Source organism: Callorhinus ursinus, unplaced genomic scaffold, assembly GCF_003265705.2.
Source record: "Callorhinus ursinus isolate GAN/ISIS: 27379988/994484 unplaced genomic scaffold, GSC_fseal_2.0 scaffold24, whole genome shotgun sequence".
NCBI classification, from domain to species: domain Eukaryota; kingdom Metazoa; phylum Chordata; class Mammalia; order Carnivora; family Otariidae; genus Callorhinus; species Callorhinus ursinus.
This window is the reverse complement of record NW_027397086.1, coordinates 23,568,496-23,588,164: the sequence shown is the minus strand read 5'-3', so window position 1 is coordinate 23,588,164 and position 19,669 is coordinate 23,568,496. Positions and strand designations below refer to the sequence as shown.

At 42.7% G+C, this 19,669-nt stretch overlaps 1 protein-coding gene across 4 annotated transcripts in view; it reads left to right on the top strand.

The window, feature by feature from the left end:
• Positions 1 to 511: 511 nt before the first annotated feature.
• Positions 512 to 19,669, top strand: part of SLC44A1 (solute carrier family 44 member 1) — a 199,009-nt gene continuing 179,851 nt past the window's right edge. The window contains exon 1 of one of the 4 annotated variants that reach the window (XM_025888360.2): positions 512 to 860. In XM_025888360.2, coding sequence (XP_025744145.2) covers positions 825 to 860 — 36 coding nt within the window. In that variant the 5' untranslated portion in view covers positions 512 to 824. The remainder of the gene's footprint in view (positions 861 to 19,669) is intronic. The other 3 variants (XM_025888363.2, XM_025888361.2, XM_025888362.2) reach the window with 3 other exon arrangements.

Sequence of the window (19,669 nt, the reverse complement as noted above, 5' to 3'; positions counted from 1 at the left end):
TCCTTCAAAGGCTCAGTTTCATCAGCAAAATGGGGCCAGTAGCAACAGATGCTTGTCTCTCCCCGCTTTCTATCACCCACTCCTTCACCAGGGAAGGTTTATTGTGTACACTTTGCTCTGGATAAAAAGCAACCGTAGAAGCAGGAAGATACCCTTAGGGTCTTCGGGTTGCACGTCCAGTGGGGAAAGCGAGCAACTCCGCATACCTCGCCAGTGCCTCTCGAGTCCGGAAGCAATCCGGCCACATTTTGGCTGCGAGCCCGCTCAGCCCCTGGGAGCCTCAACCCCGTGCGACCTCTTGCTCCGAGGCGCTGCCTCGGTGCCACAGCTAAATAGGCTCGGCACTGCGCAGGCTCCGACGCGCGCCGAAGGGCCCGGCCTCGTTTTGGCCGCCGCCGCCCGGCTGTCGGCGCGGCGCTGCACTGGGGGCGGGGAGTCTGATGGGAGACGCGCGCGGCGCTGAGGAGGCGGCGGCCCGGGAGAGGGAGCGGGAGAGGGACTGGGAGCGGGAGGCGGGAGGCGGGGGACAGGGGGAGGCGCCGCCGCCGCCGCCGCCGCCCGCCCCTTTCCGCTGGGGAGCAGCTGCAGCAGCAGGAGCCGAGCAGGAGCCGCGCAGCCGCTGCCGCCGCCGCCGCCGGGGGATGTGGCCGGCGCCCGCCCCGAGCCGCGCCGCCTCCTGAGTACCCGCCGCCACCCGAGCCGCCGCCGCCGAGCCGTGCGGGGCCAGGCCGCGCCCTCCCCGGGCGCCCGCCGGCTCGCATGCCGAGGGGCTCCGGGGCGTAGCTGCGCGCCGGGCGCCGCCTCCGGGCTCCTCCGGCCCCGCCATGGGCTGCTGCAGCTCCGCCTCCTCCGCCGCGCAGGTGAGGGGCTCCCGCCTCCCGGCCGCCCGCCCGGATGCTTCCCCAGCGCCGCGCCGCTGGCGCCCGCTGCCTCCCGCTGCCCGAGATCCTCCCTTCAGCCCACCGTGCGCTCCGGAGACCCCCACCCCCGCTTATCCCTGGAGCCTGTCCCGCAGGTGCCCCCGCGCTGGCTCCGCGGCTGCCAACTCGCAGCCCCCTCTGCGTGGCCCCCCAGTACGCCCCCGGCTCTCGCTGTCCCCTTTCCGACTTGGCCTCTTCCCAGTCACACCTGAGCGGCCCGTCCCGCCCGCCTGCAGGTAGAAGCAACACAGGCGCCTCCTCTCTGCTCTGCCCCAGGTGGCACCCTGTTCCCTCGTCTTCTGGGCCTTGCGCCTCTCTTCCCATCTCCTTGGAGTCTCCCCTTCCCTCATCCACCGGCTGTTTTCTGTGCTCCCAGGCGGAGTACCCTCAGCGTGGGCTCTTCACCCCTTTTCCACGTTATTCCAGTTTCTGCTCCATTAGATATTCTGTCCCTTTCTATTGCCCGCCGCCCCCGACACCAGGTTCAAGTGTTTAAGCGGGTTCCGGAGCCCTTACACGGCCCACTTCCCAGATCCCACCCGCTCGCCTTGCACCCCATCCCCCCTTTGTGCCCTGACCCTGGGCACCGCGGCCTCTTCGCGCACCGAGGCCCCTGCGGGAGCGCTGACACTAGGCTGGGAAGGAGATTGGGCACCTGGTGGGTGACGGGAGCGTTACGGAAACTCCCTCTTTGTTGCCAGTGTAACAGGAGGAAGGGGAGCCGAATTTAGTTTTTCTGTGGGCACTGGCTGAATGTTGCCGCTGAGGGCTGAGATGCAGAGATTTCTCCCAGCTTCTTCCCTGCCCCCATCCAAATTTCGCTAACCTCCCCCTCCCTTGCCGATCCGAGCCCTTAACCTGGATGGAAATGTTTAGACAACTGTATAAGGATCAAATGTAATAGAACTTGACTGCTGGCCACTAATAACTGAGAGGACCTGTTTGTAAATTACCTAATTTAGTGGATTAGTGAGTGTATTTACAAATACGATAAAAAGCAATCAGGAATACTGCATCAAACGTGTTGCTGTATGAAAAATAGGCTCTGACAACGCCGGGGATGTAATCTCACAGTTTCATTAGCGTAGAATTTAACTGTGGTCTTTGATTTGTTTGTTTTGGGGGGAAGACAAGGGCTCTTGTTTTTAGAAATAAAGGCTGGTTGGTTCTTGGTGAAGAAAAATGCTAGTTTGAAAAAAAAAAATTTCCTCCAGAGATCGAGCATCTGCGATAATGCCAGAAGTGTTTTGCGGCTGCTAAATGACTATATATAACTCAGTTTTAAATAACCTGCGTACTTACTCTGAAAATCTGAGATCTGTTCGAAAATGACTAGAATTGCAGATGAATGGAGGACATTTATGTTTTATGAAGTATCCAACCTATTTGTCCAGTTCTTTTTTTTAAAGGGTGTTTGCTTACTGGTTTTTTGTTGTTGTTGTTGTTTCCCCTACTAGGATCAGTCAGGCTAATTGGTTTAGTTAGTTAAACCTTCCTATTCAGTTGGAATAGGCAAGAAAACTATAGGTGGTGTTATGGAGGAGAGGTGGAAAGACCAGGGTTCTCATATTAACAGTTAAAGGTGTGGGATTACACAATACCTTTCAACTGGTTAGGGAGTTTTGGGGGAGGGGGGAATCTAGTTGAGTGCTGTTCATCTCACATTTACTTAGATATTATTTTCACCAAAAAGGTGTTTTCATACTGCGTTTCTTTTAAGAACTGGGTGACTTTACATCCCCTTTTGGTGGTGAAATGCCTTTAAAACAGGACATTATTGATAGTTTGTGGATGGCTTATTCAGTGTGGGAACAGTTAAAATTGGGAGGGATGGATGCTGGACCAAAACTCTGCTTTAATCACAGGTGTTGCATGTGACTAGCTCCACATCTTACTTTTCAGCATGCTGTCACATACATTTTCTTCGCTTTTTCCTCTTCTTGAAGTCACTGTTTCCTTCATGCCATGTTCTACAGACAAGATGCATGTCATGCACCCTGAGGGGTGCATTTTTTTTTTCTTCTGTAGATTCCTATAACCAATCAGCAGCTGTCACATGCCTGTAAGTTCAGCTTTAGGGACTTGTAGTGTTCAGTGGAGCATCGAGGAAGAGGTTTTGTGCCAAAGAGCTGGTCATCTTTTTTTTTTTTTTAATTTGCGATTTTGGCATCATTCTTCATTTGTGAAATGTTACCAATGCTCTTTTCAGGAGTGTCCCCAGTTTTAGAATAATATCGTATCTATATATGTTGTGTTGAAACAAAATAGGGATGCAACTTCACAGTCGCTTTGAACCTCTCTTAGATGCCTCAGTTGTATTTTCAGGTAGAATGTGTTTCTTTTCATCCCTTGTACTGGACTGTAAGCTTCTTGAGGATAGGAGCTGCTTTTGTTTTCCCCATCTTTGTATCCATTGCAGTGCCTCACTATACCTTGTACAGAATAGTTGCTTAGCAGTACTCAATAAACAGAATGTATACACACACATTTGACTATCTGGCTGGCAAGTAACATTGAATATGAGTCCAGCCCTGAGCCCCGTGCTGTTTCACTTCATGGGCTGGTTGACTAATTCCACCAAGCCATCCTCTTTGAAGCTCAAATTTGAACTGTTTAAGTTAAAATTGACCTGCCTTTCCCACATTCCTTCCTGTTTTGTCAACGGTACCATCAGTTTGCAGAATTGAGCAGGATTTTCCTTTTCTCCTGGTGCTCTGCTCAATGCCTGTATTTTAGTTGGAGCAGTGGCTGTAGCATCTTTAAAAAGCTTGTCTGCAAACTCTAATGATAACCTGCATAGCACATCAAAACAACGTGCTTCGGGGTACTCTGCAGTTCAGCTTAGCTTTTCTCAGTGGTATCGTCAGCAATTTTAAAGCTCTGGCAGGTTTTATCAATGTAAATATAGTGCATTTCCTTTTTGTGGTAGGGATTCACTTTTGAAATGTAATTTATTTTTCCTCCTAGTCTCTTGCTATGTTGTAGACTCTCATAAAAGAGTTTATGGTCTTCCCAACTGTTTCATCTCTTGTAGTCTGTCCTGATATTATTTGCATTTTCTTGGCAGTGTCTGGATATCATAATTTGCCATCAAAATAATTATCCTGTTTTAGGATTTAGATCAAAGGGAAGTGTCACCTTCTATACTAACTTGTATTTCATTGCCGAAGGAGCAAATTATTGGCAAAATGATTTGTGCTGTATCAGTTATGTACATCTAAGAGTCTTAAGAATGTCTATGGAGTCAGGGCTTTTATAGAACTCTTAATTATGATGTTTATTAGTGACCACTACAAGTTATTTGCTAATATTAGTAACTGCTCAAAACAGGCCAACACATGATAGCCTTTGCCTAAAAATCTCTTTGAAGGGAACGTAAAAGTGAGATAGTCTTGAGTTTCTTTTTACAGCACTAATCTTCCCTAAGACTCTTAAAATTTATTCCCAACTCTCCATAATTCATTTATTCTGTTAAACCTGACATAATTTCTATTCTTGTAATGTTAAACTTCAAAGTTCATGTGTAAATCTTCAGATTTATGAAATGTTCTTTCCCATTGACAAACCAGTTTGAATGAAGCAGGCTTTCCAAAGATTACTTAGCAAATTGCCATAAGTCTTTGTTGTTAATGGCTAGATCATTATTTCTCACAGCAGTGCTTTGGAGGCCAGGAGATTCTGCAAGTGCTCTGAAGTTCTGTGTCCTTCAGTTCTAACCTTAGAAATTGTGAGAAGGATGGAGGACAGTCTTTCTGGTTGAACAAACCAGCCCTCGTCTGTCTGACTTTAGGAGAAGTTGTACTTGTCTACTGTCTTGTCCCATGGTCCTCAAATTGAGAGCTATAAATTTAACTGTCTTTTTGTAGCTCTTCTGTCTTGTCTAGGGAGTAATAAAAAACAGTCAAGTGGTTCAGTAATACTGGTTAACTTCTTGAGTATGTTAACTTTTCCTTAACAGATTTTAATAATACTGTAGTCTCCATCTGCTTTGTGGAATTTGAAGTCAGATGATAAAAATGGCATTTGAAGAGTGTAGTGGGTTTTCCCAACAGAAACTAAGTTGTTCCATTAAACTATGTCCAGCAAAGTAGACTTTCTGGGATAAAAAAGTCATGGCATGAAGACAGTTTATTTTTCTTCTTCTGAATACTGTGCTGTTAGTATAGAAGATCCTCAAAATATGTAAATCAAAGTTACTGTTAAAATTGGAAAATAATGTAAAAATGCTAATGCTTTTTGTATAGCTATTTTCCACAGTGATTTTCGTGTTGTAATTTCTACAGTAACTCTGAAGTTGACTCTACTTTCATTGTACAGCTGAAGAAATTGGGAGCTGGAGGTTAGGAAAGTTGGCTAAAGTCAGCTACCAAGTGGACAGATCCAAACTTTAATCCTGGTCTTCTGGATCGCAGTCCTGTGTTTCTGTGTTCACATGCATGTTTCCCAAATCTTAAATTGCAGCTCACTCTATCTTTAGAAAAAGTCCACTCAATAAAATTTTGGATTAAGGAATTTCCAATTTAAATTCATGGCACCATTTTGAACTTCATGCAGGTCCTAGCTGTGGAACAACATAGTATAATATAGCAAAACTAGTCTAGCTAGAATGTTCCCAGGCTTCACAAATGCTATCAAATACTATTTGATGTGTTCATCCTATCATTTAGAAATGTTACTGACTTGGGAGGATAATTCTTTATAAAAAGGCATTCTCTATTATGCTCTGGTAATTGGTTAATAGCTGTGTTTCTCCATAACCCTCCACACCCTCCCTTCCCTTCCCCCGTGCCCCCCAAGAAGAAGAAATATTTCCATGTTGTAACTTCGGCTCAGATTTTTGGGACTCTAGGGGATATTAGAGATAAACCAGTCCTACTATCTCACCTTTCTGTTAAGCTAAACTAGAATTGAGAAGCTATGAAGTAGTCTGAGGTCGGAGAAATCTGTTATGAGGTAGCTGGGACTAGAAACCTACTCTCTTAATCTCTTGATCTTTCCGCACTCCAGTTAATTCTTAATGTTTTAAGTCCTCTTATCTTTGCAATCTGGGCTGTACATTAGAAATACTTAGATAACTTTAAAGAACACTGATGCTTGGGTCCTACTCCCAGAGACTGATTTCATTGGTTCAAGGTCACTGCCTGGGCATCAAAATCTTTCAAAGTTCCCTTGGTGATTCTCCTCTGCCGTCAAGTTAAAAACCACTGAGAACATAGCCTTTCTTTAGGTAACTTCATCTCCTCTTATGGTTTCAATTACAATCTGTATGCTGACAATTCCCAAACTGAATTACTGAATTGAAAGAAACTCTGTCCCGGCTTCTGATCCTAATATCCAACTGATTACTTAGCACTTCCACGAGGATATCTCATAGGCAACTCAAACTCAGCATGTCAAAAACTGAACTCAAAATTTGTACACACACTCATCTTTTCAGAATCTCTGGTTCACTGAAGGATACCAATATCCTGCTGTGGAAACTGGAAACTGAGGCATGCAGGGGCCTACCTTTCATTCCTCCGTATCTCATCACCACATCTTGCTTCTTTTACCTTCTAAATTCTACTGCCCACACTCCAGTCTAAGCCTCCATCATCTCTGGCCAGAACCTTGCTTAGGGATCTCCCTGTATTATTCATGCTCCCTTCAAATTTTTCTTTCCGTACTGCAGTCTCAGTGATCTTTAAAAAATCCAAAGCTAATTGTGTCCCTCTCCTGCTTGAAACCCTTTAATGGCTTTCGACTGCTTTTAAGACAAAGACCAGAATCTCTGACTTTAGCCAACAAGACTCTTTGTGGGGTGGTCTCTGTCTCTCTGGTGTCATTGTCCCCTCATGCTTGCTCTTTGTGCTCCAACCTCACAGATTCCTCAGTGGATTGTATTCCTTCTCCTTTTAGGACTTTTTCCACTTGCTATTCACTTATCTGGAAGACTGTTTTCTCCCTGGCCGTTGGTTGGCTACTACTCATCCCTTAAGTTTTAGCCTTAAAGTCACTTCTTTGGAAAAGCCTCCCCGATCCTTCAAGCCAGGCCACGTCTCCTCAATAAATTCTCATAACCTTAAGAATTTTACCTTTGAGGGGCACCTGGGTGGCTCAGTCGTTAAGCATCTGTCTTCGGCTCAGGTCATGATTCCAGGTCCTGGGATCGAGCCCTGCATCGGGCTCCCTGCTCAGCGGGAAGCCTGCTTCTCCCTCTCCCACTCCCACTGCTTGTATTCCCTCTCTCGCTCTCTCTGTCAAATAAATAAATAAAATCTTAAAAAAAAAAATTTTACCTTTGAGTGCTTAAAGCAAAAAACAAATAATTATACAGTTGATATTGTCTAGACTGGGAGTTGGCAAAACTATAGTCCATGGGCCAGATCTGGCCGGCTACCTGTTTCTATATGGCTTGCAAGCTAAGAATGCTAAAATTGTGTGTGTGTGTGTGCGCATTTTTTTAATGGAAAAAAATCAACAGATTATTGCATGATACATTTATTTCATACAATTGTATAAAATTTGAGTTTCATTGTCCACATAGTTTTATTGGGACACGATCCCACTCATTTGTTTACATATTGTCCGTGGCTACTTGATTCATGCTACAATGGCAAGGTTGAGTAGTTATGACAGACTCTACAAGGGTAAATATTTACTCTGTGGCCTTTAAAGAAAATGTTTGCTGACCCCTGGTCTAGACTGAGCTGACAAAGAGTGGGACCATGTCTGTTTTGTTCATTGCTGTTATTCTCTGTGCTAAGTTGATTGCCGGTACATGATAGGTGCTCAGGAAATATTTGCATAAATTAACAAATGTCCTCTTTCCTTCCATGAACGGATGTGGATGAACTGTTACCTTAGCAATTCTGGTGATTTAAAATTCAATACAACAATTTTTTAAAGGGATAAAGACTTTGAAAGAAGATTCTCTATAGCATCCTCAACAGCATTCTTAAGCAGCTTGTATGTTGCAGGTATACATGTCATATGTGAAGCAAGGGGACTTACAGAGGTGTAAGTTCCCGGGTCAAGGTGGATGGGAAAAGACTGGTCCACTCCAGTAATGGGCCAGTTGGATTTACAGTGCTGACGTTTTTATAGCAGGCACAAATGGATGGGACTTTATGTAAGGTGTTATAAAGAAAAAGTGTTTGAACTGGTGAAAACTTCAGTCATTAAAGAGGCATTGTTATTTCTACTGTGGGAATTCACTCTGGAAATGGTTAAAGTTTCTGGCACAGTAATATTTCTTCCCTTTTAGTACTTTTTGTTTTCACATTTATTTGGAAAATAGCACAGCATGATGGTCCAATTTTGAATTTATGCATTGTGTCAAACTTGGTACTCTTTTTAAAAGGTGATTTTTGAAAGAGATTTGCATTTTTCAGTATTTTTTTTCCTAAGATTTTATTTATTTATTTGAGAGAGAGAGAGAGCGCACGCTTGTTCGCACGAGCCCGGGGAGCAGCAGAGGGAGATGGCTGAGCAGGGAACCCAATGCAGAGCTCGATCCCAGGACCTCGGATCATGACCTGAGCCGAAGGCAGACACTTAACCAACTAAGCCACCCAGGCGCCCCTTTTCAGTAGGTTTTAATATACTCAGTGGTAGTGGGGGGGTCCTTAGTTTATTTTTTCCTGTGATATATTCCTTTAAAACAAAAAGATTTATATATTTTGGGGGCGGGGAGCGGCAGAGGAGAGGGAGAGTTGTTTTTTTTTTTAAAGATTTTTTTGGGGGATGCCTGGGTGGCTCAGTCATTAGGTGTCTGCCTTTGGCTCAGGTCATGATTCCAGGATCCTGGGATTGAGCCCCGCATGGGGCTCCCTGCTCTGAGGGAAGCCTGCTTCTCCCTCTCCCACTCCTTCTGCTTGTGTTCCCTCCTTCGCTGTCTCATTTATTTATTTGACAGAGAGAGAGCGAGTGTGCACATGAACAGGGGGCGTGGAGGGGCAGAGGAAAAGGGACAAGCAGAGTTCCTGATTGAGCAGGGAGCCCAACATGGGGCTCCATTCCAGGACCCTGAGAACATGACCTGAGCCAAAACCAAGAATCCGACACTTAACAGACTGCGCCACCCAGGTGCCTCAGTAGACTCTTCTTTGATTTCATATCAGTTGTATAATAGGATTTACTTAAAAAACTTTTGGTTGATGAATCACTGGAAATTATTTTTTGTGTGAAAATAATATTACTCTTTTTAGCTGTTCTCTACAACATCTCACAACCAAGTTTTTGGACATTTATTTAGAAAGGAAACTCTTAAAAGTTATTTTTAGTCTAATTTTTAAGGTTGTTAGATATACTGAAAATTGTTAAACAGAAGTGTTTGATTTCTGGATACTTTTATATAACGAAAAATAAAGAAAACAGCAAAAAGATAGAAAAATTGGAAATAGGTGGTTACTTCAGGATGTTCAAGTAGCAGTTAAAGTATAAAAGCTTTTTTTTGTAGCATTGTGATGATGATGATCTTGTAAGATTTTTCATTATGAATCACTTAGGATAATTCCACTGTAAGAAATAAAGAAACCTTAAGGGGCGCTTGGGTGGCTCGGTCGTTGGGCATCTGCCTTCGGCTCGGGTTATGGTCCTGGGGCCCTGGGATGGAGCCCCACATCAGGCTCCCTGCTCAGCGGGAAGCCTGCTTCTCTCTCTCACACCCCCCCTGCTTGATTTCCCTCTCTCGCTATGTCTCTTATCTGTCCAATGAATAAATAAAATCTTAAAAAAAAATAAACCTTAAATCTAAATAGCTAAAATATTAAAAAAATTAATCTCACATAAATTGCAAAGTAATGTGGCTTCTAGGTTGGTTGTGGCTTGATGATGTCAGTGAGGACCTGACTTCTCTTTTTGCTTTAAAAAAATTTTATTTTAAGGAAGATCGTTTCTCCTCACTTCTCTGCCCTCATGATCCCAAGATGCATGTGCTCTTCCTACTTTCTTTTGCTGAGCTGACAACCTCCAATGTTTTCCCTTTAGTAGGAGTTAAGGAGGGTTGCATACTCATCCCTAAACAATTTCTAGCAGGGGGGAGACCAAGTACCCTGTCATTGGTTGGCTTAGGCTAACCAGGATTTCCTGGAGTCAAGTGGAGGGTGGAGCAACACTAGAACTCCGGCAGCAGTGCAGAGGGTGGGGATGGTGACAGGGTCGTCAGCCAGTAGTACCTGTTACATAGTTTTGCCATTTTCTTCTGCCTGTAAAGTCACACCTCTGCAGTGTTTCCTAACATTTTGCTTCTAGCTCCATTATAAGACTTCACAGCTCATAGCTGGAAGTCACACAATTATCTTTCTGTTCTCCCAGGAATATTGCTCTAGCCACTGCTGAAGCCCCTGTTTCTTTTACCCACCCCACTGCCTCTTTCCCGTTCTGAGTCCAGAATAGCTTCAGGATAAAGAAGACCATTTAAGGTTGGAATAATGGTTAAGTAGCTAATTAATATTCTCACAGTCAGTGATCCTCAAGAGAATCTTGGGGGTTTGGATAACCTCTTCCCTCTGGCTCTCAATTTGGCTGGCTCTCGTCTACCTCTTCTGTATGTGTTTATCTCTATTTGGTACTCGTTTATTCTCTTTTCCCTAACATTTTCTTTTTCCTTCCTTTCGACCCCTCCCTGATGCACTTAAGGAGCCATAATACTGAGTGGAATGTACTAGGATAGAGAAGGAAAAAAAGAGAGTGCCTTTTTTCTTTCCCTTCCATTTAATTTCTTCTTTCTTTCTCTCTTTCTCTTTCTTTCTTTCTTGTGTAAAGAATAATAAACCTGAAGATTCACATCATTATTTAGGATATCTACGATATAAAGAGCCCTCATAAAAAATGCATCTCTGCAACAAATAGCCAATTTACAGAAGAGGAAATAGTAAACTAATATGTAAATGTGTTCAGTCTTACTGATAATCAAATTAACTGAAAGCACAGAGACTCTTTTACACCTGCAACTTTGGTAAAAGTTAACAGAATATTAATCATGTGGTTTTGACTCAAGTGTACTTTATTGATTTGCTGAATAAATTGGAATGACTCTCTTGGGACATTGATGACATATATCAAAAGCCATAAAAAGCAGTAGACATCCCTTATTTAGTACTCCAAAAGTACGGTAAATGCTATATGCAAGAATCTTTCCATTTGGTGTTATTTATAATAGCAAAAGAGTTTAATTTTAAATATAATATTTTTGGTGTAAAATTTTTTTATACTAAAAAAAAGTCTATATGTGTCTCATTTCCCATCCCCAGCTTAATGATCCTCCCTTAATGCATAAGTGGCCTTCTACCTTCCTTGTAAGAAATCCTTTCCCTACTGTTACCCCAAAGGGCCACTAGAATCCATAGAATTGAACACCGTCTTATACTGATGAGATATGGGCTTCATAGCCGGACTGCATGGGTTTGAATTTCAGTTCTGTTCTGTCACCAGCTGGGTTATTTGGACCAAATTCTTTAACATTTGGTGCCTCACTTTCCCCAGATGTAAAATGGGAACAGTAATAAAACCTGTCTCGTATAGGCTTATAGCAAATTGCACAACCCATGAAAATATCTCCAGCATTATCATATTAATGGAAACTAAATCTGTCAGATGTCTTTGTATCCATTAATGCTGCCCTGGAAAAAATCCTGTTTGGGTTTTGGAAAAGGGACCCTGACTTCTAAAAATTTTAAATTGTGTCCAGAAGATGAGTGCTCAGGGTGAAATAAGCAGCAGTAATGAGAGGCTAAACTGGGTGCTTAGGAGTTCAGGGAATGGGGAAACCAAGAAAGGATGGACTAGTTGGTGAGGGGGCTACCTGAAAATGACTGTTCATCTGGCCCTAAAGGATGGGGCTTTGAGTGGGAGGAAAGACAAGATTTCAGTGGAAAACAGAAGGGGCACTCCAATGAAAGGAACAGCTTGAACAGAGGCAAGGAAGCCTTCAACTCACTGCAAAGGAGACCTGGCCAGAGTAGAGAGAAGAGATGTTATGTGTTGGGAAGGCATTAACATTTGAAGGGAAGGAAATAGGCAGCCATGGAGGGTTTTTCAGAGTGATTTAAGGAAGATGAATATGACAGCCTTGCTGTGCTCGAAGTGGGAGAAAGGGAAACAGATGCCACCCAGGATGCTGTTCACTATCTTGGACCAAACAGTGTTTCCCAAATGGGAAACAGAGAAGAGATATTATGGAATTGAAATAGGACAGACTTTCCTGATTTATCTGGGTCTGTGGGACGAAGGAGTGGGATGAAGCCAGTTTAGAATGCCATACAATAGAGGAAGGGTATTGTGATAGGCATTGCGAGGGGAGATGGGGACTAGCATGTGGGGAAGGGAAGATGACTTTAATTTTGTGTGCACTGAGTTTTGAGGCGCTACTGATACCTCCATGTAGCTAGCAGTTTCCCATAGGCAATAGAAGACCTAGAACTGGATTTCAGATAATGCTTTAAGTCATGTGCGTAGAGGAGATGCTTTCAGGTTGGGTGATCTCTCAGGGGAAGGAAAGGGCATGAAATACGAGAGCAGACAACTAGGGAATGAGTGATGACTGGTTATGAACTGGGGGTTTCTCTGTGCTCGTTCCCTGTGTGCTCTCCTATAATAAATTTCATTTTTTTCTTACAACTCTGGGAGGGGTGCCACTGTTAGCCCCATTTTACAGATTAGGAAGCTGAGGCTGAGAAAGCTTAGGCAGTTTGCCCAGGTTCCCCCAAGTAGTGTACAGCCTGGAGTAGTTCAAAGCACGTACATTTCCTACTGCACTACATTCCTCTCTCTCTGCTGTACTGATGACTACTACATTTGGATAGTATATTAAACACCTCAGACACCACTTACCCGTCACTTAAATTCAGAGATTGTGTGTACTGCTTGCCCTCACTTTAAAGTGTGTGTGTGTGTGTGTGTAGGCGAGGGTGTTGGTTTTATTTATTTTTTAACATTTATGTATTTGGCTAAGATCAAGTGTAGTATCTGTTCTTATCAGTTTAACATTTATTTATTTTAGATAGAGATTGAGCAGGGTGGGGGGGGATGGGCAGAAGGAGAGGGAGAGGATCTCCAGCAGACTCCCTGCTGAGCATGGAGCCCAAGGCTGGCTTGGTCTCACAACCCTCAGATCATGACCTGAGTCAAAATCAAGAGTCTGATGCTTAACCAACAGAGCCACCCAGGTGCCCCAAGGGTGTTGGTTTTAAATCAATGCACCCCAAACTAGATGACAGTTTGGAGCAGAGTGTGGTCTGCGTAAGTGGTGGTTATAAACCTTGGACTCTAGGGACCCTTGACTGCTCTGCATTCCCTCCTGGGCCCTTGTACAGATTGTTCTAAAACCTTGAGTCTGAATAAGTCTATCATGGCAGTAGGTTTACCAAATGTGACTATAATTGTATCCTTTCCCCCGTAACTCAGATTCTTGAGAATATCATTTTAAGTGAGGAATATATATTTATTTAGTCAGTCTTTGGAGATCTGTGGCCTCTAAAAGGGTTAGTGTAATTGACTCTGGTGGTATTTAATAGTGAGTATGAACAAGGCTCTGGAGAGCAGTAAGAAAGGAAAGGGTGAAGAAAACAGCCACAGTGAAGTTGACTTTGTAGCACAAATGATTAGCATGCACATTAGGATCAAATTACAAAAGCAGAAATTTTCACCACTAGGGCAAAAGCTGGATTTTTTTTTTAAACTAAATTGTGCTTAAAACTCAGCATATTTAAGAGAATTTTATTCCTTGCTAGGCTCTGAAGTTTTTTTTAATCTGTTTTGCATGTGATTTTGTATTTTCATGACAAGTCCAAAAACGTCAAGTGTTGGAAGACAATTCTAAAGATCTCAAGTTTTAGGTCTAGCATATTAAATACATTCTGAAACTAACCGTCCTTCTACGTCAAGAAAAACATTTTGGAATAGACGTGGTGGTTGAAGTAGATTTCAGTTATGAAAGTTTAGAAATAATACTTTAATACTTTCATTTTAAAATTGAATGCAATTCTCTTTTTAAATAGGTAGTGATAATACAGTTTAATCTAGAAACTTGCCAAGAGCAAGTAGAAAGGCACGTTTCTCTTGTAGTAACAAGCAAACAGAGCAGGGAGCCTCCTGGGCAGGAGGAACACTTTCTTCTGACCTGCTACTTACCAGGCTCTGTGATCCATGGGTGCTGTTCCACAGTAAGGATAAAAATGTTACTTATTTAAGAATGCCTTAAGAGTTTCTCCAAAGGCTGTGCTCCCCAAACACCAGGGCTACTAGGTGGTCTTCCAAGAAAAGGGCTCTCAGGTCATAAAAGTTTGGGAAATTCTTGCTCATTCCATACCATGTCCCCAACATCTCCCTTACCTCTTTTGTTTGAGTCACAGTGCATATCAGCCTATTAAAGGCTTATTGGCCCACACTCCCCTTCCCCAACCCCAGGAAACCAATTTAACTTTGCATAACTGACCTTTTGAATTTATTTGTCCTTAAACTTTCTCATTACATCTATTTTTAAATATATTTTACTTATTTTTAAGTAAACTACCTCCAACGGAGCTCGAACTCAACAACCCTGAGATCAAAAGTTGCAAGCTCTATCCATTTAATCAGGCAGGTGGCCCTTTTCATTACATCTTGAGGAACTGTTGTGCAGAACACACTTTGAGAAATGGTTCTTGAAGTATTCCTTCTCAATTCCCTTAAGTGACAACAAAGGAGAGTGTGGTAGTAACAAGAATGTTCTTGGATCAGATGACCCTTAGGTAGAAAGCTCTCAGCAGATCTGAAACGGAGTTCGAACACGTCACAAGTTTCATGTTGTTTAAAATATTAGCAAAACAATGTAAATAAATTTCAAGTCACTTCTTGAGTATACTATAATCTAAAAGCCTTCATGTGAATGGTTTCTCAGATTTGTGGTTTGAGATCTCCCAAGAAGTTAGGGAAGAGTTAATAGTTTACAGAAGGACCCTACCAGTTTGTAATTTGGGAATCTGGCTAGACTGCTGTGTGGCCAACTGGGCCAACTGCAAGAGAAGGAACCAGCCACTTGGGTTTGGGGGTTTTCTTTCCTCTGGGCCTGCTGCCTACCACTCCAAAGGGCCATCCAGAGGTAGACCTAGTGATCCAATGTTGTCTTTTATTGGAGAAAGAATTGAGAATGGAGATGTAGTTATAGGGGCTAAGCAGATAATAGATCCGCAGTAGATGCTTACTGAATAAATGTGATGGCGGGATGGGGTATTCAGGGACTAACAGTTTAGAATGCTAAAGATACTTGTCAAAGTTACTATTAAAACAAATATAACCTGTGGTGGAAGGAAATGGGAATGAACCTGAAAATTATATAAGGCCATTATTTGAAATGTTTGTTAATTCTAGTGATCATGAACCTGACCTTGTTAGCATGTGTCCCTTCATTATAATGAACTTTTAGTGAAGACACTAATACTAGTCGGTCAGGGGGAAAAAAAAAGGGCACATCATAAAGTAGAGACCTCTGGGCTGGTCCATGCCTAAGTATGCTATGTAATCAGCACTGGTTGATAGATTTATGAGAATGAAGGCTTCTCTTCCCTTCTGCCTTTGCCTCCCCGGTCCCCTCCTTTTTTTTTTTTTTTTTTAAATTGGCTCACATTGCAGAATACATGAAGGAAGCTCTTCTGGCCCATCTTCACAATGCCTGTCTGGTAGCAGAGTGGGTAGAGCTATAGATCCTGTGTATTTTGTTCAAAGTGTGACTGGAAGGACAAAAAGCACAGCAAAGATGACCACCCTTGCCCATGACCGTGGTGCAGGAGTGAGAAGCTCTGAGGCCAGTGGGAAGGCACTGAAAAGAAAAAAGGAAAAGCATCAAGAATGTTGGTAAAATAAAGAGAACATTCCAGGCAGGTCACATGCTTTGGTTCAGTTCAGTGTTTACTGGCAAGTGTGCTGGTCAGGCTGCTAAGGACTGGCTTTAACCAAGAAAGAGACTTTCCCTCTGTAAGTATACAGCCTACAGAGGAGGGTAGGGGCTCCCACAGTGCTGGAGTGCACCTGCACCTCTATTTCTTAGCTAGCCACAAGTTACTCTCGTTTACAGTGTGTAAAGTGCTGACAATTTCTTGGTAGATTCTAACTAATTTTTAAAAATAAGAGCTAGCAGTTGGTTGAGCAGCTGACTCCTGATTTCATCTCAAGTCATGATCTCGGGGTCCTGGAATCGAGCCCTGCGTCAGGCTCCTAGCTCAGCAGGAGTCTGCTTGAGAATTCTCTCTCCCTCCCCCTCTGCTCTTCCCTCTGCCCTTCCCCCTGCTTGCTCGCTCTCTCAAATAAATAAAATAAATCTTAAAAAAAAATACAAATAAGAGCTAGAAATGGACATTACTTTTGTAGTATGATCTGTGTCAGTTCTTAACTGGTAAGGGTGGAGTTCAGTGAACTTTGGGGTAAATTTATTGTGTCTGTAGGTGTGATAGTATTTTATTGCACAAAGTGAAGGGAAAAATAGTGTCCTTTACTAGAAAATAAAGCTTCCCTGAAGCCTATAGACTGGTCACATGGACTCTCGAGGTAGTCCCATAGAAAAGATGGTACCTATAATATGTTTAATATATTTTTTTTTAAAGATTTTTATTTATTTATTTGACAGAGAGAGACACAGTGAGAGAGGGAACACAAGCAGGGGGAGTGGGAGAGGGAGAAGCAGGCCTCCCGCTGAGCAGGGAGCCCGATGCGGGGCTCGATCCCAGGACCCTGGGATCACGACCCGAGCCGAAGGCAGACGCTTAACGACTGAGCCACCCAGGGGCCCCTAATATATTTTTTAAAGTTTTTATTTAAGTAATCTCTGCCCCCAATGTGGGGCTCAAACTCACGACCCTGAGATCAAGAGTCACATGCTCTTCTACCCAGGTGCCCCATATGTTTAATATTTTTATTCCTGCATTGAAATGACTAACATTTAAGCTAAGGTGTGGTTTTTGTTCTTTGATATTGCAAGGTTTTAGTTACTTTATTAAAAGTAGAACAAATCAAAGGTATTCTGTTGTTCACTAATCTCTGGTGGCTTCTTTTTTGCTGCTCATCCACATCTGTTGACTAAATCCCAGATCTCTGTCCTTTCACCCTGCCAGGAAGCCCAGGTACTCTTGTCTCATACCAGAGGTGTGGTCCCAGAGTCTCATACCTACCTGGGTACTGTGACCTGTTTAATGTCCCACAGCCACTGAACCACAGGGCCCAGAGTGGGTTCTTCAGTTGTCTCTTATCACTACATAAGACCAGCTTCTTGATTCTCGTCCAGCTTTCTCCCACTCAGATGGGCATTTTCTCTTCTACTCTCTAAGTATTTACACTTCATCTGCTTCCAAAAATATTTTATGTGATTCATAACCAAATGTAAATATATTTAAGACTTTCGAAATGGGGGCGCCTGGGTGGCTCAGAGTGGCTACCTTCAGCTCTGGTCGCGGTCCTGAGGTCCTGGGATTTAGCCCTGAGGTGGGCTCCCTGCTCAGCAGGAAGCCTGCTTCTCCACCCGCCCCTCCCCTACTCGTACTTTCTCTCCTCTCTCTCTATCTCTCTTTTGCGCGCGCATGCGGGCGCATTTTCGCAAATAAATCTTAAAAAAAAAAAACTTTTGAAATGAAAAGTCAAAAGCTAAAAGAAGGTGGTATAGAAGGAAGAGACACACATGCCCTAAGTGCCTAAGCTTATTCACCTACCAGAGTTCCTAGCCCTTCTTTACAATAGTACTAATTCAAAGGAGATTATTACATGAAATCCTTTTACAGAATCCCACAACTGGCAGGGCCTTGAGGTCTGTCTGTAGCCCAACCCACCAAGGTATCATATCCACTGAGTGGACTTTGTTTAGGCTCTGCTTAAATACCTCCATCAGCAGAGAGCTCACTGCTTCCTGAGATAGTTAATTCTGCTTTCAGGCAGTTAGTAGAAATGTCTTCATTTTTGCACAGCTGAGCTCTTGTGTCCATGTAACTTTACTATTGGTTCTGATTCTGCACCCTTTAGCCAGGTAGAATAACTGAACTGAAGATAGAAATCAGCCTTTAATGTGTGCCAAGTTTGTGTGTATTTTAAACTTAAAAACCCTTAATTTATACAACCATTTCTACATGTCATGATTCCAGATCCTGTACTATTCTGGGCTCCCCCTTTTTTCCCCTCCTATGCTTTGACTTTTAAAATTTATTTTTTTATTCCTATCAAAGCTATACATGCATATATTTTTAGAGAGTCAAACATTTCTAGCAGGATTTTTTTTTTAAGTCTCTCCCATTTCTGTTGCCCTGAGGCCATCACTTTCAAATCTTTGAACTAAATCTTTTGCTTTTGCCTCTGTATCTCTAACATGCGTGTATTGCTGCCTCCTGGTTCTTCAGTTTCTGGCATTAATTTTGGCCTCCTGTTATGGACGATGAAGATTGAGCTCTCTTGCAACACCATTCTTTGCCCCATCCCATGGGCACACCCTGTTATCCTCCTGCTGTAGATATATCATAATTTTGTTTGGATCAGTGTTCAGTCTTTACATTATGACTATGTAAGTGTTCTTCACAGCTGAGTCATGTAATATTTCCTCAATCTTACATAATCTTTTGTTGCTCTTGGAGATAATTGTCTTGTTTTGCTGTTTACCTAGTTTTCTATGCACTTAATGAATAATTTACCTCTAAATTCTTGCCTAGTTGTGTGAATTTCTTTGAGTCAGCTCAGATACCTTAGATACTCATTTCAATTTCAATTTCCCGACTCGATCTCTTCCATAGCTCCAGTCCAGGCTGGCCGGTTTTCAGGCCTACTGTAAAGCTCTTGATTTGAGATTTCCCTTCACATCATACCAGGGATCTTGATCTTTATCTGGATCCCATGGACTTTTTAAAAATTTACTTAATATTTTTAAAATGTCTATGCGGCTTTATTTTATGAAATAAAATACCTTTCTGTGTAAGGAAAATGAAGGAAAGGAGGGAAGAAGGTGAACTAGAATTGGAGGAAGAAAACTTTTTTTTTGCCTTTAAACTGCAAGATCTGGGAAGAGTTCAGAACATCTTTCTGCTTGAAATGAGACCAGTGAATCTGATCAACATGGTGGATTCAATATGCACTTATTTCTGCTCCTTCTCCAAACTCCTTGGGGTGGCATAAATGTAGATCCCGATCACCTAGAATCTAAGGCCCAGGGATCCCTGAGGGCATGGGTGAGAAAAGAGGCTGAAAACAACAGAATTGGTTGACTGTGTTAGGAGTAGGTAGACCCTTGGATCACTTCCCCAGTGAAGCAACTAGATCTACACACTGCCCTACAATTTTCTGTTTTTACATCTTACATTAAGGTCTGTGATCCATTTTGAGTTGTTTATAGAGGGTTTGAGGTATAAGTTGGGTTTTTTGTTTGTTTGCATTTTTGCATATGGGTGTCTAATTATTCCAGTACAATTTGTTGAAAATGCTATACATTTTCCCACTGAATTGCATTTGTACCTTTTTCACTTGATCTTAGCCAAAAGGCCGAGAAGCGATTAGATACCAACCATATACGTGTGGGTCCATTTCCAAACTTTCTATTCTGTTTCATTCATCTGTTTTATGCTAGCTTTATGCTGTATATTGAAATCAAGTAGTGTGATTCCTTTAACCTTTTCCTTCTTTTTAAAGAACTATTTTGGCTGTTACGGTTCTTTTGTCTTTCCTTATACATTTTAGAATTAGCTTGTCAATACCTACCAAAAAAATTCCTGCTGGGGTTTTGATTTGGTTTGCGTTAAAACTGTAGATCAGTTAAGAAAGAATTG